The following is a 25,733-nucleotide window of genomic DNA, read 5'->3' on the forward strand; positions in this document are numbered from 1 at the left end:
CTTGAACATTTTCTCTTTTCAAAATACATTTTAGAGATCTATTTCTGTCTTGCCTCTGGCTCACTACACTGACCTCTTCTGCTAAGCTGCTACCATGATGAGCTTTAGTCCAGGCACCATGGTGAATGTGATACTCTGTCTGGGTCACATCCACTTGTGCATTTAGTTCCTCCAGGTAGGTCAGAACAAACTGAGGATAAGCCTGTAGGAAAGGAAAAAAATAAAAAATAGTACTAGCCTTGTAAGTAACAGCTAATAATCTATACAACTGAAATTATGGGAGGATAAATTAGATTAAGAGTAAAAAGGTCTGACAAATAAACTCCACTTTATTATCTATTTCAGATCAAAAAATCAAGTCAAATAACTTTAATATTAAGATTTCTAATTAGTTGTTTAATCTGAGCAAGTTTAACTGGATGCTAATCTTCACTCTCAGATAGATGATAATATTAAAATATTAAAACCATTTTATATAATAATAATATCTAACATATACTGAGTTATTTCTACATGAGATGTGCAATTGCTGTATTGACTGGGAGTATTCAATTCTGCTCTAGAAGACAAGAAAACAAATGGGATGGATGAAATTCATTAGCTGCATTAAGCGTAGATAAGTAAGTTAGTAACCTGAGAAGTATCAGACAGAAAGTCATTAGAGCATAAGTCTATGAACATAGATAGAAAGGGGTAGCAAAATAGGCATTTAATAGTCATGATTTGCTAAATAACAAATGAAGCGACAAATACCTATGAAACACTAAATATAAATGAGGCACATGAGACACACAATAATTGAAAGATCTTTAATTGGCCACCTATTGCTGACTCTGATATTGGATTTTCAGCTAAATAACATCCACAGCTGCCCATCAGGCTAACTGGGGATCATAGCTATTGGCCAAGTGTACTTGCCAACAAGCTCTCGAATGGAGCAAGTGTGTGTCATTTCTCAGACACCTTTCGTGTGTGGGGCCTCTTCAAATTTTCACTCTGGTCCTTGTAACCACATCAGCAGCAGAGAAGGGTGATGCAATAGAGAGACAGATATGTCGACTTTGCAGAAATTCAGGTATGATGATCCTTCAACCCACTTACACCTTAAGTATGTTTACCTAGCCTACCTCTCTTCCCGTATATTTTGCTTTGTATTTTAAATTGATTTAAAGGGGTGCCTGGGTGACTCAATCAGTTAAGTATCTGACTCTTGGTTTCGGCTCAGTTCATGATCTCAGAGTTTGTGAGTTCCAGCCCCACGTTGGGCTCTGTGCTGATGGTGTCGAGCCTGTTTGGAATTCTCTCTCCCTCTCTCTCTGCCTCTCCACTGCTTATGTTCTCTCTCTCAAAAATAAATAAGCATTAAAAAAATAAATTGATTTAATAAACTGTGATCTGAGCATTTTATTTGGTCTGCACACCTTTCTATTCCATGAGATCTATGATAGTTTATCTAGGATCATAGTTGGAGGCTACTATTGCATCAAAGTAATTTCCACATGACAATATATTTACATTTTAATCCTCTCAACAGCCCTTTGAAATAGGTACTATTATTTTGCTCATTTTAAAGATGAGGAAACAGATACAGCGAGGTTAAACAACTTGTTCAGTGTCATCCAGCTTGTTTACTAGCTCATAAAACCTAGAAATGTTGCCTCAAGTATGATATAAACTTCTTTTTTAAAGCATAGAACTAAAATTCTAACAAAAAATATGAAGAGATGTTCAGAAGATAATAAACGGGCACGAAAGTCCTTATATTATTCTGGTAAAAGAAATATTGAACAACCTTAAACTTTTTTTCAGAAAATCTATAAGTAAATATGCATGTTAAAAATGTAAGGGGCTCCAGAATCTTAAATGCATATTACTGAGTGAAAGAAGCCAACCAGAAAAGGCTACATATTGTATGATTCCAACAACATGTCATTCTGAAAAAGGCAAAACTGTGGACACAGTGGGAAAAAAGATCAGCACTTGCCAGGGGTTAGGAGGGAGGGAAGGATGAATGAGCAGAGCACAGAGAATTTTTAGGGCAGTGAAACAGTTCTGCATGATACTATAATGGTAGATGAATGTCATTATACATTTATCCAAACCCATAGGATATACAACAGTATGAGTGGACCCTAATGTAAACTATGGATTTTGGGTCATAATGTGTCAATGTAGATTCATCAACTATAATAAATCACCACTCTATGGGGGATGTTGATAGTGGGGGAGGTTGTACATGTATGGAGAATTGGTGTATATGAGAACTCTTTGTACTTTCCATTCATTTTTGCTGTGAACTTAAAGCTGCTCTAAAAAATAAAGTCTATTAAAAAATGTAAGAGACTCCACCAAATTATAAGAGACAAAAGAAAAATAGATAAATTATACTACATCAAATTTTAACAGTTTGTGCTACAATGTCATCAAAAATGAAAAGACAACCTACAGCATGGGAGAAAATATTTGCAAATCATATATCCAATAAGGGGTGTATACACTGAATATATAAAGAACTCTTACAGCTCAGTAAAAAAAGATAAATAACCAAAATTTTAGCAAACGATCTGAGTAGAGGATAATTCTCCAACGAAGATATGCAAATGGCCAACAAACACATGTAAATGACAAGACTCTGATTCTGACAGTTGTAAATCCCTTATATTCTGATAGTAGTTTCAGGTCTTGCATCCTCTAACAGAGGTAAAGATATTTCATCTAAGTTTACTTTTAAGGTATATTTCCCTCTTATTGGAATAAGGCATACCTGGAACATGGGAATTTCAACCTATATCAAATGAGATGGATGAGGCAGTGCCCAAAAGGTAGAGCCATGATGTGTCTGAATATTCTGCTAGGCATAGCAGAAGCAAAGACCAACCAAAAATAGAAAAAAAAAATGTCATGTGCTTTGCTCCCTGGAGTTGACAGTCAAGCAAAGGTGGCAGACATACCCATGTAACACAGACGAGTTCTATTATTTATCCTCCTACCATGCATTTGGAGAGTTTTACAAATTTTTCTGGCATTTTCCCTTTGGAATGATTCTAAACTATCCCCACCCCAGGTAATGACTGTTCTAACATTTGATTCTATAATTCTTTAGTATTCTTCTACTTCCAAGATTAAGTTCTCTTGATCTCCAACCAGGAACCTACCAGTTCAATATTCAGACCACCAGTATAAACAACTCCCTTCTCCAAAATCTGGACTTCTCTTCTAGGGAGTCGACAGCCTGATCTTTTGATTTTCCCCTTTCTAGTGCATCTGCACATCACTCCAAATTGATGTCTAATGTCAACCCTCCAAGTCCTTCGGCCCTTTGGGCTTCATTACATTCTTATCATTCTAATCCACTTTTACCACCAGAAGATAAATTTCAATAATTTGTATAGTAATAACATATTCAGTAACATATCTTTGATCAATCATTTCCACTTTAAAAACTTTAAATAGCACTCCCTGTACATACTGATTAACAGTACTGTACTAATCTGGCTTCAAATTCCAGCTGGGCTATTTATCGGCTTTGTGACTGTAAGTTCTACTTCCTTGAGAGAGAAGTTTTCTACTGAAAACCAAGTACAAATCTGCTCAGAATTTCTCATGGACCAAAATCCCCCTCAGGATACAATGACAACTCTCTGGTTGCTAAAAAGGATCCCATCCACTTGTGAGATTTTTTTTTAACCTAACAGGGCTGGGGAATCCTCTTCATCACTCCAAGATGTTCATTCTATGTACATTAGAAAGTCTACATATTTGACCTAACTTGGGCCTCCATAGTAATATTTATCTCCTCATGAAAAATACAGCAAGCAGGGCTACAGAATCTCACCTGAAATGTTTTAAACTCTAGACACTCTTATCTCCTCTTGGTCAGTACATGATCAGGCATAGTTTTAAAAAGTGCTTCCTGACTACAAATGTTTTCTATAGAAAACTTAGAAAACACAGAGAAACTGAAAGAAAATGACTATTCATCCTCCTACCACCTGTTTTATGTATAAACTTCCAGTTTTGTTTCTACATACACACACAATCTTTCAATACAATACAAATAAATGTTCTCTTATCTGATTTTTCTCAAGATTAGCATTTTTATCTATCATCCTAAATTATTCTACATTATTTGTAATACCAATATATAGTATCCATAATAAAGACATACCATAATATATTTATGCAATCTCACCGTTGATTACTTTACCTGTTTTCAATTTTCACTATTATATACAAAGCTCTAATAAACACCCTTAAAGATATATTGTGGTACATACTTTTGATTAATTCCTTGGGGTAAGTTGTTGTAAGGGGGATTTCTGTGCCAAAAGGAGTATTTATTTTTATGGATTTTGATAAATATTGCTAAAATGACCCTCAGAAATATCCTAGTCTCTTAGATAGCACCCAGTGTCCCCTGCCTCTTAGTGTTCATACCCTTGTGTGGTCCCTTCCACATTATATAGCAGGATCCGTATATGTGGCCCCATAAAGGTGCCAGAAGTGTTGTTACATCACTTCTGAGATTAGGTTATGAGAGACAGTGCAGCTTCCATTTTGTTCTCCTGTTCTCTCTTGCTCTCTTTGATCACTAGCTGAGGTTGTGGACAGCACTTTGGAGAAGCCCAGATACCAAGGCACTGAAGGCTCTTGTCTATAGAGTAAGTATGCTTCAAAGCAGATCTTCCAGCCTAGTCAAGTGTCAGATAACTGCAGTCCTTGTTGACACTGTGACCACAGCTTCATGAAAGACTTTGGGTTAGAACTATCCAGGTAATCCACTCCCCGGTTCCTGGACCTCAGAAACCGAGATAATAAATATTTATTGTTTTAAGTTACTAAGTTTGAAGGTAATTTGTCACACAGCAATAGATAACTAATGCAAACAAAATACCAAAAAACTCCAACAAGTATAAATACAAAAAAAAAAAGGAAATGTGCCTACTTGTTTTCTCACATTTCCATCAACGTTGGATTTTCCTAGTTTTAACATCTACCAATATTTAATAGGGAGAAAATACTGTCTCGTTGTTTTACATTGCTTTAACTTCTAGTTAGAAGTTCTAGTTCGAGGCGGAACTTTTTTATTTGGTTTGGCTCTTCTAATCTTTCTTTTGTCATGTATTTCCTTTTCCTGTCCTTTACCTATATTTCTATCGAAGTGTGTATCCTCTTCTACTGTTTTATCAGGCTTATTATATATTAAGGGTACTATCCTATGTCTGACATTTATATTGCAAAACTTTTTCCTATTGTCATAGTTCCCTATTTGTTCTTCCTTTATGCTATTTTAAGTTAGGAGTTTTTCAATTCTTATATACTCAAAGCCATCAGTCTTTTCCTTTATGGATTCTGTCTTTGTTTGCATGCTTGTGGAGAGGTCTACTCGCCACTAGTCTGGGTTAGATGCTTTAATCCAGGTTTTCTTTTAGATATTTATGGTTCCATGTTTAAGTTTAAATCCTTAATTTAGCTGAAACTGGTAGACTGTATAAAGGAAGTAATCCAACTTTATCTTTTCACAAATGAATAGAGGAATCGTTAACTTTAAAAACAAATCAAGGGGCGCCTGGGTGGCGCAGTCGGTTAAGCGTCCGACTTCAGCCAGGTCACGATCTCGCGGTCCGTGAGTTCGAGCCCCGCGTCAGGCTCTGGGCTGATGGCTCAGAGCCTGGAGCCTGTTTCCGATTCTGTGTCTCCCTCTCTCTCTGCCCCTCCCCCGTTCATGCTCTGTCTCTCTCTGTCCCAAAAATAAAATTAAAAAAAAAAAAAAAAAAACGTTGAAAAAAAAATTTTTAAAACAAATCAAAAAGGAAGAACAAAACTCATCCAAATAAAAACAATATAACAAAATACAATATTATATTTAAATTTGGTCATTGTTATCACTACTAGTTACAAATTATCAATTAGCTGGAATCAATATGCCAGAATCTATTGATAGGCCAGAATCTGAGCCAAATACTCAAAATGTTAGCATTAATATCTCCATTTTGCAGACAGACAATGTGAAGCTTGCAAAAGGCTAAATGACTTGTATAATGCCACACAACTAATAAGTGGTGGAACCAAAACTAGTTATTAATATCCTAAAGTAATTCTGTCTTCTTTTTTAAATAAATGGAAAGAGCTCCATTTATGATCCAGCCGCAAATAATTATCAAATTATTCTCCATTTTAGCCTTAACTAGATGGATATAATTTTGGATGTGACTAAATTTAGATCTAATCAAAATTTCTAAGCCTCTAAAAGAATAAAATTCCTCATTAATAGTTTTTCTCTGTGAATTGTAATAAAAATTCAGCAATTGTGTTTGGGAATGGAACATTAAAATTTTTAGAATCAAAATCCTCTTAAAAATAATTGTGTTTGAAACACAAAAGCAATGTTTATAGCAGCACTCTCAACAATAGCCAAATTATGGAAAGAGCCTAAATGTCCATCAACTGATGAATGGATAAAGAAATTGTGGTTTATATACACAATGGAATACTACGTGGCAATGAGAAAAAATGAAATATGGCCTTTTGTAGCAACGTGGATGGAACTAGAGAGTGTGATGCTAAGTGAAATAAGCCATACAGAGAAAGACAGATACCATATGGTTTCACTCTTATGTGGATCCTGAGATACTTAACAGGAACCCATGGGGGAGGGGAAGGAAAAAAAAAAAGAGGTTAGAGTGGGAGAGAGCCAAAGCATAAGAGACTGTTAAAAACTGAGAACAAACTGAGGGTTGATGGGGGGTGGGAGGGAGGGGAGGATGGGTGATGGGTATTGAGGAGGGCACCTTTTGGGATGAGCACTGGGTGTTGTATGGAAACCAATTTGACAATAAATTTCATATATTAAAAAGAAAAAAAAAGAAACACAAAAGCATGAATTATTTGCTAGCTACCAATGTACAGTTGAGAATAATTAGAAAATTATAAATTATAAGAAAGGGAAAGGTAAAAACGAGAGCAGAGTAAAACTGGATGTTTATGTACCTGAATTTGGGAGGAGAAAAAAAAACATACACATAAGCCTTGGTCCTGTTCTTCTGTGTCTGTTGCTGGGAAGGTCAGTACTTATATAGGATAGAGTTATGTTCTTGGATACTAGGAGTCAGCTCTGTCTAGGTATATCTCAGAATAAAGTCCTCATGTGAGGGTACAGGCCAAAGAGCTAAAGGGATATTTTAGTACAGTCTCAAAATTCTACTTTTTATTTTTACGAAGATGAATTAGTTTTGGTCTTCCTATGACTCCCTCTGCACTAACAGAGAGCTTCACTCTGACTCAGGAATGTAGTGGAGTCAGAAACAGGACAAGGGGATAGCTAGGGTGAAACGGCATGAAGTTAGATAAAGGTTATTTTTAAAATGGTTTGACAGTTGATGCCTATGTCAAATTCCCTGCTTAGGAACAGAGCTAAAAGTGTATAGGCCTGGTTGAGTAGTGAGTAGGCTGGAGTTTTAACCAGTGTGCCAACAAATAACTACTCAAGGAAATGCTATTATCTTACTTTTCAAATTTAAATTGTATCAAACTCTCTAAATTTCTGAAATGTTGCAGGTCAGGAAATAATGGCTCAAATACATAATTCTAGAACACTAGAGAAATAAAGCTATTATTTTTACCAGTCTGGGTCCAATAAGGAGATATAAACTACATTGTAATTTGAACAGGAAAAAGTTTAATATAAACAATTAGTAGCAGGCTATTAGAGAGTCAGGAAATTGGCTAATAAGAGTTTAAGAGAACACTAAAGAATATATGAATAGCAGATAAAGGGAGCAGCCAGTACTGCAAGGCCTGAGATAGAATGTCCAAGGAAAAGGTCTGGCCACGGCTGACATCCAAACCACATAGAAAAGAGCACAACAATGGCTCACTAGATGGTGAATAAGTCCCTGAGTAAGTTCATCCACAGATTTCAGCAGCCTTTGGAGCTCCAAGGGAAGCTGTCCACAGGGAGGTGCCTAGCTGATGACACTCCACTATAGAGCCACCCATGAAGAACATGCTCAAGGAAACCATTCATAAGAAGGTACCCCACTGGCAGTCCTCTGCTGTGAAGCTGCCCGAGGCAGGTGCCTGGCAATAAATGGTAGATATGGAACAGAGAGGGAATACATTGATAACTGACATGCCCTGTGTTATAAGTTGAATTGTGTCCCCTCAAAAGTACACTGAAGCCTAATCCTTGATAACCGTGAATGTGACCTTATTTGGAAATAAGGTCTCTGCAGATGCAATCAAATTAATATTAGGGCTTTTGGGTGGGCCCTAAGCCAAAATGACTAGTGTCCTTAGAAGAGAAAAATTTGGACAGAGACACCCACAAGGAGGAAAATGGCATGTGAAGATTCAGATGCAGAGGGAGATGGCCATGTGAAGATGGAGGCAGAGATTGGAGTTATGTTACCACGGTCAAGGAACGTCCAGGACTGCCAGTCAGTGGAAGGGGCCAGGAAGAATCCTCCCCAAGGGGATTCAAGTGGAGCACAGTGCTGCTGGCACCTTGATTTCCGACTTCTAGCCTCAAGAATTGGAGAGAATACAGTTGCTTAAGCCACCCAGTTTATGGTACTTTGTTACAGCAGCCCTTAAAAATTAATACGCGATGTATGTCCAGTTGCATTCATCTAAGTAATTTAGCATTTCTGAAATCAAAATGGTGGGATCCTAAGGCAAACACTAACAAATACCATGTGATTAATCTAAGTTTTGTCTTCCTTAAATATTGATGATTAACCAACATTTCATTTAGGCTTGGAATCATAGACAAGGAAGAAAATCTTGAGAACTGAAGGCCACTATCTTCATTTTATTAAAGTGAATTTTTATGTAAATATACCTACAGAAGAGTACGTAAATCTTAAGTATACAATTCAATCCATTTTCACCTTGTGAATACCTGTTTAATTTACTACCTAGGTCAAGAAAGGGAACATCACAACACACCTGAAGATTTGTTGTTTTGCTTGGCATTAAAGTTTAAATAACTGCAATTACCCAGCGAGCATTCTCTTATATCTGGCTTCTTTGTAAATCATTGTATTTGTGATATTCATATATGTTACGGGTAATTAGTTTGTTTATAGGCATTGCTATCCTCCAGAGTCAGAAAACTAAGGCCTATGATCCAAATCTAACTGAACACCTGTTTCCGTAAATAAAATTTAATTGAAACAGAAACACACCCATTTATTTACATCTTGTCTATGGCTGCTTTCATGCTACAAAGGCAGGGTTGAGAAGTTGGAACAGGCATCATATGGCTCACAAAGCCCCATATATTTAGTATCTGGCCCTTTACAGAAGTTGTCCAACTCTGCTCTATATTATTCCATAGAATATATATATATATATGTATGTCACATATAGAATGTGACATATATATATGTCACAATTTATCCACTTAATTGCTAATGAGCATTTCCATAATCTCTACGCTGAGACTACTACAATTAGCACTGCTATTAACATTTTAGTAAATATCTTTTCCTTAAGATATGTAGTTATTTCTCTTTAGCATTAAACTAGTAGGGAATTACTAGGTTGTACAGACATGTTCAACTTTAGTAGCTGTTGCGAGATTTCCAAAGTGCCAATCTCCTCACTTTAATAAGAAAACTGATGTGGATATTGAAAAGATACCTGCACTCCCACGTCTACTGCGGCATTAGTCACAATCGCCAAGATATGGAAGCAACCTAAGTGCCAACTGATGAATGGATAAAGATGTGATATATACAATGGAATATTCATCAGCCGCAAGAGAGAAGGAAATCCTGCCATTTGCTGATATGGATGGACCTTGAGGCCATTATGCTAAGTGAGATTAGTCAAAGACAAACACTGCATGAAATCACTTATATGTGGAATCTAAAAAAGCTGAACTCAGAAGCAGAGAAAGGAATGTGGTGAGAGGGAGAGAGAATTGAGATGATATTTACCAGTGCAAATTTGCAACTATTAAATCAATAATTTCTGGAGACCTAATGCATAGCGTAGTGATTATAGTCAACAATAATGTATTACATACTTGAACGTTTTTAAAAGAGTTAATTTCCACAAAAAAGCATGATAATTATGTGATTTAATAAAGGTGTTAGCAAATGCTATGAAAATCATTTTGCAATATATAAAGTAATAAATCAACATGTGTAAACTTATGCAATGTTATATGTCAATTATACCTCAATAAAAAATAAATTAAACTAAATCTAAAAATAATAGAGGGACACCTAGGTGGCTCAGTCGGTTGAGCATCCGACCTCAGCTCAGCTCATGATCTCGCGGTCTGTGAGTTCAAGCCCCACATTGGGCTCTGTGCTGGCAGCTCAGAACCTGGAGCCTGCTTCGAATCCCTCTCTCTCTGCTCCTGCCCTGCTCTCTCTCTCTTTCTCTCTCAAAAATAAACATTAAAAAAAAAGTTTTAAAAATAATAGGAAGAAAAAAAAAACGGTGCCCTGAAATGTTGGTTTGTATCATAGTGATGGATATCATAGTGATGGATTGGAAAGAATTATTTTTGGTTTTGGAAAACTTGTAATTTAAAGTCAAACAAAACCTCACAGGAAAGTATTGAGTTAAGTTATATTCTAAACTTCTGGGTACAGGGAAATCGTTGTGCATAAAAAGCATTTCTTGCTCTTAACAATAGGCACTGCGTTTATAAGAACCTGAGAACAGAAAATTTTAAGAATAAAAGCTGTGACTTACAAAGTCCTTACCTTAGAATAAATGCAGCTGTCAGTTCCAAACACCCACTTCTGAGAATTATCTCCTTTATGTCTGTAATAAAAATGTAATTTAGACACTGACAACTTTTCTCCACACTGAAACATTCTGTAGGTTTCAAATGAAAGGATCGTTTTCCATATCCAGGCAGGAAGAGGACTGCCCGTTCTCCCATTCATTCTACTATCATCACTGCTACCTCACCAACTGAAAACTTCCTTCCCTAAGACAGCCAATTTCTTTGGTACCCAAAGGAGTGGTGGTGGTGGCAGTGCTGTGTGAATTACCCAGGGCAACAGCGATTAAGAGTTTTAGAGAATAAACAGAATCAATAAAAATATTCTAGAAATTTCTGTTTCCAAAAGAGATCCTCTCTCTATAAGACAGAAAAAAAGTAAGCATAAGTAAGTATAAGGATTAAGAAGAGGGGATGGAAAAGGATACCATGGAAAATTAGGAACATCAGACACCTGTTTCGGAAATGACCAGAGAATTTTATTAAGGAATATCATATTTTTTAAACTAAATCTGAGTAAAAAAAGAAAAATGTGATGAAGCTATTCGGGCCTAAATTAACTAATCATGTATTCATTAATATTTAGAAACCTTACAAAGGTAGGACAAATGAATTAAATTAAGTGTAATGGGTTGTTAAACAAGACTTTTCCTACTGCCTCTGAGTTTTGACAGAAACATCAATGGTTAGGAATAAGAGGTGTCAGGTAATGCTGTATTCTAAAGCAAGGCGCTTTACGATCTGGGCAGAACATGCCAAGGCAGCAGTCCAAAACTGGCTCAGTATGCATTAATCTTTTGCTCACAACCAATTTATGTTAGAAAATGTGAAGAATTCCTGGGCATTTTGAGATAGATACTTGATAATAATGTAGGTTTCCAAGCCCCTATCCTTAATTTTGATTCTGAAGGTCTGGACCCCCACCCCACAAAAGCTACATTAACAGGTATTACAAGTGATTCCAATCATAAGAACTCTAGGGAATTTGGATGTGTGTGGTCTACAGACCAGACTTTTAAAAACACTGAACTAGAAGAGTTGAGAGCAGTGGGGGAAGGAAAGACAACATCCTTATTATAAAAGAAGAACTGATTTGATGATAGAGTAAATGGGGTTGGGGTTAGAAAGAGGAGGCAAAGATAAGTCTCAGGTGTCAAATTTAGGTAAACTAGAAGAGAACATGACACTATTAAAATAAAGTGAAATTAGAATGGAGAAGAGAGGAACAGGAATGTGAGAAAATACGAAGAATTTTAAAACTTGGGTAAAATTATCTTATGAAACACCTTTCAAGGTCTAACTGATCCCTAAGCCAAGAATCGATTCTCAGGCTTTCAGCAAATGTAATTGCTGCTCAATTTCAGCTTTGGGTAGGGATGAGGAAGGTATTAGGGGTGTTAGTCTTTCTGGAGATCTTTTTATTTTGTAATTGATAAAGGAAAAGAGAAGCTTAAAAAAAATTGGGGAGGAGCTCCTGGGTGGCTCAGTCAGTTGAGCATCTGACTCTTGATTTTGACTCTGGTCATGATGCCAGGTTGTGGGATCAAGCCCTGCATCATTCTCCCTGCTAAGTGCGGAGTCTGCTTAAGATTCTCCCTCTTCCTCTCTCCCCTGCTCACACTCTCTAAAATTTAAAAAAAATATATTGACTTAGGGTCCTGGACTAAAATTTATGATTATAATAATAATATTCATTAACCAAGACAATAACACAAAGATTGAGAATTTTAAGGGAACAGTGATGAATACAGTGAGATACAGAGAAATGAGGTGAGCTGATCAAAAATCACAGAGCTAGGTAGTATCAAATAGGTACTAGAACCCAGAGCATGCGACTTTCAGCTGGACATCTTCTCAATTAGATTGGAAAACTACGACACAAATTACTTTGTGTTACTTGAAGATTAAAAATGGAACAGGGGCGCCTGGGTGACTCAGTCGATTGAGCGTCCGACTTTGGCTCAGGTCATGATCTCGCAGTCTGTGAGTTTGAGCCCCACGTTGGGCTCTGTGTTGACAGCTCAGAGTTTGGAGCCTGCTTCGGATTCTGTGTCTCCCTCTCTCTCTGACCCTCCCCTGCTCATGCTCTGTCTCTCTCTCTCTCTCTCTGTCAAAAATAAATAAACATTAAAAAAATTTTTTTAATGGAATAAATAGTTTAGGCTCATTAATTAGAATTTGATGCATAATCTTAGTGACCTAAAACATTTTGATATGAGGGGCACCTGGGTGGCCCCGTCAGTTAAGTATGTGACTCTCAATTTTGGCTCAGGTCATGATCTCATGGTTTGTGAATTTGAGCCCCATGTCAGACTCTGGACTGACAGTGTGGAACCTGACTGGGATTCTCTCTCTCCCTCTCTTTCTGCCCCTGCCTCTCTTTCAAAAATAAATAAATAAACTTAAAAAAAAAAAACTTTGGTATGAACACAGTTTTTTATACAACTGTGATTATGTATTCACTAAATAGCTTCATACTATACAAATTCTCCTGAGGTGCTGAAAAACCTCATGTTTCAACCACTAAAAGAAGCAATAATAAAAACAACATTATTGCTGGTCTTTAAGGCTGTCAATCCCAATCTTACAACTACAGTCCTTTTAAAAATAATAAGTGGGGCTCCTGGGTGTCTCAGTCAGTTAAGTGACAAACTCTTCATTTCTGCTTAGGTCATGATCTCACAGTTAGTGAACTTGAGCCCCTAGTTGGGGCTTGCTTGGGATTCTCTCTCTCGCCCGCTCTCTCTGCCCCTCCCGTGCTCACGCTCTCTCTCTCTCGAAATAAATAAATAAACTTTAAAATAATAATAATAATAATAATAATAATAATAATAAGTGACTGCTGTAATGCTTTGATGGAAATGTGCTGGGTTTTGATAAAATTTAGATCATTTTAACGCAGAATAGCTGTAACTCAGAGCAACTTTATTGCTTACAGGCAATTCCTCCTGTTGCCTAAATTATTGTGAGCATATTTCTTCAAGATAAATAAAATGGAAAATGATAATTTTTCAAAGTGCAAAACTCTGAAATTGGTAATTAATATGCTGATGCTAACTGTCAAAAGCTGTAAAATTCAAAATGTTGTCTTTTAATTGAATTACAGTGTTGACTTGAGGATGAATGTGCTTACACAAACATAAACTACATAGGTTTCAGTTTTGATTTTCCGAATTGTAGCATCTTTTTCTCAAATAATAATACAACAGGAGAGATGTTCACCAGTGTGAGGGTAGATACCACATGTGTCCTTAGAGCTGATCATAGTCGTGATAGGAGAATAAAGATATCTTTGAATAAATAGATATGTCAATAAAATGTTAAAATGTCATAACCCTAAACATTAATAATAAGGCCATTATGAAAAATGGTTTGAAATTAATATATGGCAGTTTAGGGATCTTCTCAGTGGGTAGCTAAAGAACATAAACTATAACTTGGATAAGAATAAATACAAATTTCCTAGCATTTCTCAAATTTTATCAAAGCTCAAATTCTGCTCAAGAATTGCCTAGGAAATTTAGCAAACATGTAGTTTTATATCATATATAAGCCTTGTGAGCTTACTAGTAGTTTTTCTATCAGGAGTCTCTTTCTACATATATCTATAAATGTCACCTTTAAATTTTATTACCAAAGTTATAAAAAACAAACCTCTCATGTGGTGTCTATAGCAGGCAGGATGAGAAGATATCATTCTAATATATAATAACTTCTTTAAAAAATGAAATTCCTACAGGGGCACCTGGGTGGCTCAGTCAGTTAAGCATCTGACTCTTGTTTTGGCTCAGGTCATGATCTCACGGTTAGTAATATCGAGCCCCACGTCAGGCTCTATGCTGACAGCGTGGAGCCTGGTTGGAGTTTTCTCTCTCCCTATCTCTCTACCCCTTCCCAGCTCTCTCTCTCTCTATATATCTCTCTCTCTCTCTCACAAAATAAATAAACATATGCAAAATAAAATTCCTACAAACAAAAGTTCATCCGTTCATTTTTCAAGACATTTTATATGTAAAGAAATCAAATTTAGATCCAATATGCAATGATGCTCATATGGGATTGAATTAGAAAATGCCATAGAATTTCCTCTTCTTGGTGAACTAGCAACAGCTAAAAAGATTTTTTATTTTTTAAATTTTTTTAACATTTATTTTTAAGAAAGAGAGAGCACAAGCAGGGGAGAGGCAGAGAGAGAGGGAGACACAGAATCTGAAGCAGGCTCCAGGTCTGAGCTGTCAGTACAGAGCATGACCATGGGGCTGGAACTCATGAACTGTGAGATCATGACCTGCGATGAAGTCAGATGCTTAACTGACTGAGCCACCCAGGTGCCCCTAAAAAGATTTTTTTACAGAGAAACAAAAACAGAACTTAAAACTAGTAATAACAATACCAATAATTACAAAAAGAGAGGAAAATGAAGAAGCAGTATTTCATCCAAGAATCAAAGTCATAAATATCATGACGTGTGCTGGACTAAGGTTGAGAGACTTACAATCCAGTCCTGGATCTGACATTAATTAGATTAGATACATGACCTTTCTAGATCATTTAGTTTCTAGTAGACTTGGAATTTCATTTCATTTAATTTAATTTCATTTCATTTCATTTTAATTTTAGAGAGAGAGCATGAGCTGGGCAGAGGGACAGAGGGAGAGAGAGAGAATTCCAAGCAGGCTTCATGTTCAGTGCAGAGTCTGATGCGGGGCTCAATCCCACAACCCTGGGATCCTGACCTGAGCCAAAATCAAGAGTCAGATACTCAACCAACTGAGCCACCCAGGCGCCCCTGGGCTTTGGATTTCTTATAAGATAATGATATTATTATTATTATTATTATTATTATTATTATTATTATTATCACAACCACCACCATCACGACTATTACTACTTCTACTAGTAAAGAAGGTTTTGTAATAGATGCTCTTTAGAATCCTTCCTCGTCTGAAAGCATATGACTTCCAAGACAAGTTACATACTCTCTCTCCTTTCACAAGTGAGGAAATAACTATCTGCCCTGGGAAGCTTACTCATTGTAACTCATTGAGTATGCACATGCATTATACTATTCCTATTGAGAATCTATAAAACGTGTGTACACACACACACACACACACACACACACACACACACTTTTTTCTTTGAAATATGCCATTTTTCAGAGGGTAGAGGCAAGAAGGCAGCCCATAACCGACAGTTCAGTTAGGGGAAATTTCCTAGGCTAAAATTCATTATTTCCCAGTTGACTGTAAGAAGGACCATCATCATGCTTCACAATTACAAATCTATTTTCCCAGACAGCTTCCAACAGCTCTGGTGTCTTCCAATCTTATCAGGATCAAAAGTAGGATCCACAGAGAACAGACAAAGGGATTTCCCCTCCATGATTCTTAACACAGTAGGAGTAGAGATAAGAAATTTCATCCATCAATACAATTGTGAAGTTACACATAGACAATTTTCTATTTGATGTTGACATTTCTAATAGTGTTATCTATATGTTTGAATATCACTTACATGTCCGATGCATGGCAAATGGTCCTTTCTATATTGTGCAGTTTGTCATTCTGCTTTATTCTAACTCTTAGCCTCCTAAAACTTCAAGACTTGACCAAAGAGATGATTTTCAACCTCTTTGATTACCTGGTAACCTGCTGTCTGTTTACTTGTCTTTTCATCTCTGCACCTAGCACTACACAGCTACACTTGAGGGTTGTAGTTAATGGTGTCTTTAGAGTAGTGTTTGTTTAACCTAGTCTAGATTAATGTTGGCTAGTTATCATTCCATTTCCAGCAAGGCCTAAGTTGGGGGGGGAGGAGTAGATCCAAAACACCATAACTGAAAGACTAACACTGAAATAAGGAAGGTAGTAAAGATTATCAGACAGGTAACAGAAATGAATAAACCAGGCTAGAGCTAGTGTGAGGGCTATTACTGGGAACAGTGGAGAATATAGAAAATCAGAAGGTATATGTTCCATCTGAATTTGTCCCTGCATGACCGGTGTCATGAGATGATGAAAGTCCAATACTGCCCATTCTTGTGATTGTTTTTGCAAGAAAACACAGAAATATGTAATTTTTGTGTGTCAAATCTCCCTATTTCTATAGGCTCACAAATAATTTAAAATATTATAATAATGTGCAGCCAAACAAAATCTATGGGTCCCTTGTTTGTTATCTCCATAATCTAACCTCTGTGTCCACATGGCGGTATGGGTGTGTGTGTGTATATGTGTTGCTTTAATTAATTTGTGAATTTAACACTAAACTCCAGATCCTCCATATTCACATTCTTTAAAGATGAAGCAAAATAAAGATTAAATGGTGGCCTTATTAAAGGACTTTGATGCAACTGGTTTGTAAGATGTCCAAAATATCTTTTAAAAAGAAGCAGCCTTGACTTTAAGATTTATGATTTTTATAATTTTCTATGATTTTCAGATCACTTGGTAATGACATCATTGATCTGCCTTTCATCCACTCATGGCCAGATGCACATCACAGAAAAAATATTAAATACAATATTGCAAGCATTTGCTATATTGAATAAGAATAAGATGAGTGACACCAAATGAGACATAACCGACCTAATGAGGCATGATATGTTTACAATATTCTCTATGAATTGTCAGGTTGCTACTTTTAGTGCTAGTTCTATGATTTTTTTACTTGAAAGACTGTATCTTGACTCATAACTTTTGTTAAGATAAGTATAAGATATTATACTACTTAGGAGAAAAGGAAAAAAAATTGTCTCTAGAAGTTGTATGAGGATATTTACATTATTTAAAATAAAATATGGTTTGTGTTTAAAAAAAATAATAAGCCACACAGGCACTTCAGATACTCTGGAAAAGATAAATATACTTGAAAGTATCAGAGGTGAGGTAAACACTAAAAATCTTGGTCCCTCTGCTTTCTAAAAAACAAAATGTAGCTTCACAGTTAGTGAGAACTTCTGGTTTTCCAAATTTTCTACTATTTGCTTCCATTTTGCAATAGATTTTGCTTCTCAGATAAAAATCAGGTTGCATTAATATAAAGGGAAATAATCTCCATTTGCATAGGAATTCTCCCTTCTCCCCCCACTCCTGCCCATCCTGCCTTTCTCCTTCTCTCCCTCTCTCTTCTTTCCTTCCTTCCTGAATTAAACCAAATCTTTTCTTGTAAGTGGAGATTTAAATTTTGTTTAATGTTTATTTATTTTTGAGAGAGACAGACAGAGTATGAGCAGGGAAGGGGCAGAGAGAGAGGGAGACACAAAATCCAAAGCAGGTTCCAAGCTCTGAGCTGTCAGCACAGAGCCTGACGTGGGGCTCGAACTCACGAACTGCAAGATCATGACCTGAGCTGAAGTTGGACACTCAATAGACTGAGCCACCCAGGTGCCCTAGAGATTTTTTTCAAGTTAAACATAATACAATTTTTTTAAATTATTATCTCTTTTCTCACTCAAGCTCTCTTCTCTCTAGGCAACGAGGATATCAAGTTTGTGGCTTCAGTCTTACTGAATTCTGTCACCATCCTGGCCAGAGTAGGAAGTAAACCTCAGTGGGGTAAGGCCAGATCAGCACTAATTTCAGTATTCAATAAGCCCAGGGAAACCTCTGGGCATGAATAGCATGTTCTTCAAGCTATATATAACCTTTCCAAACACCTACCATTTTGACTGAGACCACTGATAAATTCTTCCACTGAGAGTGGTCTTCCCTCACCATTTCCTTCTAAAGTAAGCACTTAGTCATTCTTTACCCACCATTTTGCTTTTTTTGTTTGTTCCCTAGTTTGTCTTTTTGTACTTTTAAAAAACAGCTTTTTTGAGAAATAACTGACATACAATATTGTAAAATATTGCACAACTAACGGGCACATATTTGAAGTGTAAAATTTCACAAGTTTTGAAACATGTACATACCTATTAAAACATCACAACAATCAGGACAATGAACATACCCATGTCCATCTCTCCCCAAAAAATCACCCCCAAAGTTTCCTTGTGCCCTCTTTTAATCTCATTCTCCTACCCCTCCCCACCTTCCTATCTCCAGGCAAGCACTATTCTACTTTCTAGATTAGTTACCATTTTCTAAGATTTTACATAAATGTAATGAAACAATATACTCTCCCTTCATGATTTCGCTCCTTCCCCTCAATATAATTACTTTGAGATTCACTGATGCGTGTATCAAGAGTTGGTTCCTTTTTATTGCTGAGTAATATTTTATCATATAGATATGCCACAATTTATTATCTATTCACTTATGGATGTACACTTGGGTTGTTTCCAGTTTTCACTTCTGGCTTTAGAAATAAAGCTGCTGTGAACATTCATGTACAAGTTCTTTGAAAGGATATCTACTTTCATTTCTCTTGATTGAATTTCCAGAGTGGAATGGCTTGGCAATAAGGTAGATATATGTTTATAACTGAAACATGTATATATCTGCATATGAACATGTATATATGTATATGTTTTAGGAAAGTAGCAACTCTTCTAAAATGACAACCATTTTATATTTCTGCCAAGTAGGTATGAGTATTGTAGTTGCTTCACATCTTCCCAACACTTGGTATGGTCAGTCTTTTAAACATTAGACATTCTACTGTATATTTAGTGGTACTTCATTGCAGGTTAACCTTGCATTCAAATAATGATTAACAACTTTTCATAGGCCAACTGTATCTCTTACTTGTTAAAGCATTTGTCCAAATCATTTATCTGCCCATGTTTTCTTGAGTTGTGTGTGTATTCTGCAAATATACATTATTTGCAAATATTTTTTTCTTTGTGTGTAGCCTGTCTTGTCAATATTTTAACAGTATCTTTCAAAGAGCAGAAATTCTTAATTTTAATGGAGTCCAATTTATCAATTTATATCCTTGTGGATCATGCTTTTGGAGTCATGTCTAAGAAAGTTTTGACTAATACAAGATCATAAACATTTTCTTCTATTTTCATCTACAATATGTATAGTTTTAAGGTTTTATATTTACGTCTATGATCCATGTTGAGTTAACTACTATATATATGGTGGGAAAGGCATGGATCAAGTTATTTTTTATTTTTATATTTTGCATATGTATATTCAATTGTTCCACCACCGTTTGTCAAAAACATTCTTTCTCCAGTGAATCTACCACTTTCATCAAAAATCAATTGATCATATATGTGTCGATCTATTTAGGGATACTCCATTCTGTTTCATCAATGTAATGGTCTACTTTGGTGCCAATAGCACACTCTTTTAATAACTATAGTTTTATAATTAGCCTGAGGTCAGGCAAAATAGTTCTTCCAGCTTTGTTCTTCTTTAACAAAATTATTTTGCCTATTTTAGATCCTTTGCATTTCTGTATGAATTTTTAAATCAACTTGATAATTTCTATTAAAAAAACCTGCCAGGGTTTTGATTGAGATTGCATTTAAATATATGGAGGAGAAGGGCCCCTGGGTGTCTCAGGTGTTTAGGTGTCTGACTTCAGTTCAGCCATATCTCTTGGTCCATGGGTTCAAGCACCACATGGGGTTCTCTGCTATCAGCTCAGAGCCCCCTTCAGATCCCCTGTTCCCCTCTCTCTCTCTGCCCCTCCTCCTCTCTCTGCTCCTCCCCCTCCCCCATGCAGACACTTTCTCTCTCTCAAAAATAAATAAACATTAAAAACAAATAATAAATATATGGAGGAGAATGGACATCATGATGATATTGAGTCTTCTAATCTATGAACACAGTATATCCTAGCATCTTTTAGTTTTTTAATTTCATTTAGCAATGTTTTGTAGTTTTCAGTGCAGAAGTCATACACATATTTTGTCTGATTTATCCTTAAATATGTCATACCTTTGATGTTACTGTAAATGGTGTTTTTAAATTTTAATTTCCAAAATTGCTTGTTACCAGTATATAAGAATACAACCAATATATGTATATTGATCTCAAGTCCTCAAACTTGCTAAACTCATTTATTAGTTCTAGAAACTTCTTGTATATTTCATAGGATTTTCTACATAGCAATCATGTTTTCTGAAAATAAAGATAGTTTAACTTCTTCAGTTCATATCTAGATGTCTTTTATTTCTTTTCCTTTTCTTGTTACACTGGCTAAAAGTTCCAATGCAATGCTGAATAGAGCGGAGTGGACAACTTGGTTTTTTTCCTCATGTTTCTTGTGCTTGGAAGTTTTTGAATTTCTTGGATCTGTGGGTTATAGTTTTCACAAAATTTGGAAATTTTTCAACTATCATTTCTTCCAATATTTTTTTGTTCCCTGTGTCTTCCTCCAGAGACTCTGATTACTCACAAAACAGGCATTATAAAATTTCTCATATCTTACTGATAGACTGTTCTCTGAGAAAATAGGCAACAACCTCTTTGACCTTGGCCACGGCAACTTCTTACTTGACACGTCTCTGAAGGCAAGGGAAATAAAGGCAAAAATGAACCATTGGGACCTCATCAATATAAAAAGCTCCTGCACAGCAAAGGAAACAATCGACAAACTAAAAGGCAACCAACAAAAATGGGAGAAGATATTTGCAAGTGACATATCATATAAAGGGTTAGTATCAAAAATCTATAAAGAACTTATCAAAATCAACACCCAAGAAAAATAAATAATACAGTGAAGAAATGGGCAGAAGAAACAAATAGACACTTTCCGAAAGAAGACAGCCAATGCCTAACAGACACATGAGAAGATGCTGAACATTGCTCATGATAAGGGAAATACAAATCAAAACCACACTGAGATAACCACCTCACACCAGTCAGAGTAACAACTCAGGAAACAACAGATGTTGGTGAGGATGTGGAGTAAAGGGAACCCTCTTGCACTGTTGGTGGGAATGCAAACTGGTGCAGCTACTCTGGAAAACAATGTGTAGATTCTTCAAAAAATTAAAAATAGAATTACCCTACAATCCAGCAATAGCACTACTAGGAATTTATCCAAAGCATACAGGAGTGCTGATTCATAGGGGCACATGTACCCCAATGTTTATAGCAGCACTACCAACCATAGCCAAATTATGGAAAGAGCCCAAATGTCCATCAACTGATGAATGGACACATCACACACACATATCACACATCACACACACACACACACACACACACACACACACACATACATACACACACACATACATACAATGGAGTATCACTCAGCAATCAAAAAGAATGAAATCTTGCCATTTGCAACAACATGGATGGAACTGGAGGGTATTATGCTAAGTGAAATAAGCCAGTCAGAGAAAGACAGATATCATATGCTTTCACTCATATGTGGAATTTGAGAAACTTAACAGAAGACCATGAGGGAAGAAAAAAAAAGTTACAAACAGAGAGGAAGGCAAACCATAAGAGACACTTAAATACAGAGAACAAACTGAGGGTTGATGGGGGGGAATGGGTGACGGGCATTGAGGAGAGCACTTGTTGGGATGAGCCAACAAGTATTTGGGTATTTTATGCAACTGGGTATTTTATGCAAGTGATGAATCACAGGAATCTACTCCTGAAGCCAAGAGAACACTGTATACACCTGTATACACTGTATATTAGCTAACTTGACAATAAATTATACCTAATTTTTTTTCTTTCTGGCTTTCATTGTAAATAGTTTGTATTGCTATCTGCTCAAGATCACGAATATATTCTTCAACAATGTCTAATCTTCCACTAGTCACAGCATATTTTTCATTTCATATACTGCAGTTTTCATCTCTAGAAATTTGATTTGAGTCTTTTTCTATCTTCCAAGTCTATATTTAACATGTTCCATCTTTTCTTTAGCTTCTTAAATATATGGAATACAATTATAACAACTGTTTTAATGTCGTGTGCATTAATTCTATATTTTATGTCATTTCTGGGCCAGTTACAATTGATTGACTTTATTATAACGATGGACAATGTCAGCTGAAGCATCTCTGGTTCCATGGTCAGTGGTTTGGACTTGTCATTATCACTAGAAGATGATTCTTGGTTTGTCTCCAGTTTACAGCACTGATTCTGCCCCAGAAATCTTGTTATCCACTTCACATACAACACCACATCAAATTGGGAATTGCTTTGGGCTTGTGTGACCCTCCTTAGAAACCATACGTTTAGCACCCTAATAGCACAGCTAGTTTGCTATGATGCTATGATGCCAGCATACTGTCTCCGTCTCCCTTCTGCCTAGGTTTCTTAATTAATATTACCTACTCCTCCACTGAGGTATTTACTACCACACATGGCACTCATTAGCAATTTCTTGATTGGGTTTTGATCTATACACAGTGTCACCTTGTGGCTAAGAGTGGGTTATAGTGTCTGACTGCCTGAGTTTGCATTCTTCTCCAACCAGTTAGTAGGCATGACCTTGAGTAAGTGATTACTCTGTACTTCATTTTCCTCATCTGTAATAATAATAATAATGGATAGCTACCTTATCCAGTTGTTATTAGGATTAAATGTGACAATAAAATATAAAGGAATTAGAAGAGTGTCTGGTTCAGAATTTGTTGTTGTTAGAATAAGAAATAAGCTAAGATTTACACCAGGGAATCTGACTCTGTAGACCACATAACACTTAACCTTTATGTGATATTCTAATACCTGCTGGACAATCTGCTCTATTAAAGAAAATATCCCTTCTTATTTGTGGTTGGGCTGGTGTCTTTGGTGCCTAAGTATCCCAGCTCTGGTTTCAGCCCAAAGCACATTTTATCCACCCAAAAGTAGTTGGATAATAGTTTTCTAAGTCCTGAAGCACAGTAGGACTTGTTTTTGTCAATTCTAGGTGAAACTGAAAGACAAATGAGCAAGAAAAAAAGTTTCTAGGAAATAATATTTCTATACTGTTGGTTCCTCATTCCTAATTTTTTCTAAATGTGTTTTCATTTTGATTTTGACTTTCCTAAGTCAGCAAAAACAAATAAAAAGGAGACTTGAGGCCTTACAAATCAGCAATTTCTGTCTCCTCAATTTTCTTTCATAGTTCAATATTTCATATTCAGAAGATTTAGAAAAGGTTAAGAATACACACAGAACATTAAATATTTAAATTAACAACCAATATGGATATAAAGAAATGAGTTCCAATAATTATAGAGTAGAACGGCAGCTTGTCTACAACATGGATACATGTTGAACGCCAACATTTCGCTTTTGAAAATACCTAAGAAATGCTACCAAACTAAGTAGCATACATTTACAAGCTTATTTTACATAGGAAATTAATATTGATATTATGAACACAAATTTAAACACCTAATGAATATTCCATCTAAGCTGGAAGGCATCATGATTTGACTGCTCAGAAATCTTGAAATTAACATTCATTATTTTGAGCCAAATAGCTCATAAGCATTACCTTTTCTGTAGGATTAATTTGTACCCTTCTAGTGATGTTCCCTTGGCAGGCTTGACTGTGATTGGATGACCAATAGCCAGGCAGCCCTGTGTTATCGCCCGGCTCAGGATCATTCCAGTCTTCCAATGAATAGAAAGGGGGGAGAAAGGTCTAAATAAGTTAAAAGAACCAGAAAATTCAACAATGTGTCACAACTAGTGAGGTCATTATGCCTGGATAAGCCCGGATATTAACAGTTGCTGAAAGTGAAACACTACCCACAAGTTAGCAGTCAGCGAGCCCTGCTCAGAATCAGTGATCTTCTGTCCAACAAGGGTGGCATTTTACAGTTCAGCGCAAAATAAAACAGACCTTGATATCTTCATTTGTCCTTTTTTTCTGTGCATATTTCACAGGGCAGCAATTTGGGGTCCATCATGTGTCACTTGTTAGAGTTATGACTACAGAGCTTATGTGAAATATGTATGCACAGAAAAAAAAAAGAGCAGTGAACTGAAAAGATTGAAACAAATCCTTAACCTTTGTATGAGTTTAAAGTTTTACTCTGGGTCTAAATACCATGGGTTAAACATTTTTAGGTGGTTTGTGAACTACTTTTGCTTTAAATGTTAAGATACTCTGAATAGGAAATTAAGAATATTGTTTAAATGGCCATTTGACAATTTTCTGATTTGAGAATCAACAACACATTTTATTTCATTTTTTTTCAATATATGAAATTTATTGTCAAATTGGTTTCCATACAACACCCAGTGCTCATCCCAAAGGTGCCCTCCTCAATACCCATCACCCACCCTCCCCTCCCTCCTACCCCCCATCAACCCTCAGTTTGTTCTCAGTTTTTAAGAGTCTCTTATGCTTTGGCTCTCTCCCACTCTAACCTCTTTTTTTCTTCCTTCCCCTCCCCCATGGGTTTCTGTTAAGTTTCTCAGGATCCATATAAAAGTGAAAACGTATGGTATCTGTCTTTCTCTGTATGGCTTATTTCACTTAGCATCACACTCTCCAGTTCCATCCACGTTGCTACAAAGGGCCATATTTCATTCTTTCTCATTGTCACGTAGTACTCCATTGTGTATATAAACCACAATTTCTTTATCCATTCATCAGTTGATGGACATTTAGGCTCTTTCCATAATTTGGCTATTGTTGAGAGTGCTGCTATAAACATTGGGGTACAAGTGCCCCTATGCATCAGTACTCCTGCATCCCTTGGGTAAATTCCTAGCAGTGCTATTACTGGGTCATAGGGTAGGTCTATTTTTAATTTTTTGAGGAACCTCCACACTGTTTTTCAGAGTGGCTGCACCAGTTTTCATTCCCACCAACAGTGCAAGAGGGTTCCCATTTCTCCACATCCTCTCCAGCATCTATAGTCTCCTGATTTGTTCATTTTGGCCACTCTGACTGGTGTGAGGTGATATCTGAGTGTGGTTTTGATTTGTATTTCCCTGATGAGGAGCGATGTCAACAACACATTTTAAATGAGTGACAACCACTAAGGGTTTCTGGCATGCAAAATTGTCTATCCTAACAGGTAAAAATACATATTTTGGAAAAAGGGAGAGACCATTCAATCTAAAAAGATTTTCAAACTTGTTTTATATTTAGCATGTAACTTTTATTT

At 36.3% G+C, this 25,733-nt stretch overlaps 1 protein-coding gene across 2 annotated transcripts in view; it reads right to left on the bottom strand.

Moving 5' to 3' along the window:
* The window catches only part of DCDC1 (doublecortin domain containing 1), a 491,420-nt gene that overhangs the window by 193,157 nt on the left and 272,530 nt on the right, over window positions 1-25,733 (bottom strand). For both annotated transcript variants that reach the window (XM_047878425.1, XM_047878424.1), the window contains exons 17-19: window positions 24,107-24,225; window positions 10,725-10,785; window positions 74-202 (exon numbers count right to left, since the gene is read on the bottom strand). In XM_047878425.1, the coding sequence (XP_047734381.1) occupies window positions 74-202; window positions 10,725-10,785; window positions 24,107-24,225 (309 nt within the window). The remainder of the gene's footprint in view (window positions 1-73; window positions 203-10,724; window positions 10,786-24,106; window positions 24,226-25,733) is intronic.

The sequence above is a fragment of the Prionailurus viverrinus genome, chromosome D1 (assembly GCF_022837055.1).
Source record: "Prionailurus viverrinus isolate Anna chromosome D1, UM_Priviv_1.0, whole genome shotgun sequence".
NCBI classification, from domain to species: Eukaryota; Metazoa; Chordata; class Mammalia; order Carnivora; family Felidae; genus Prionailurus; species Prionailurus viverrinus.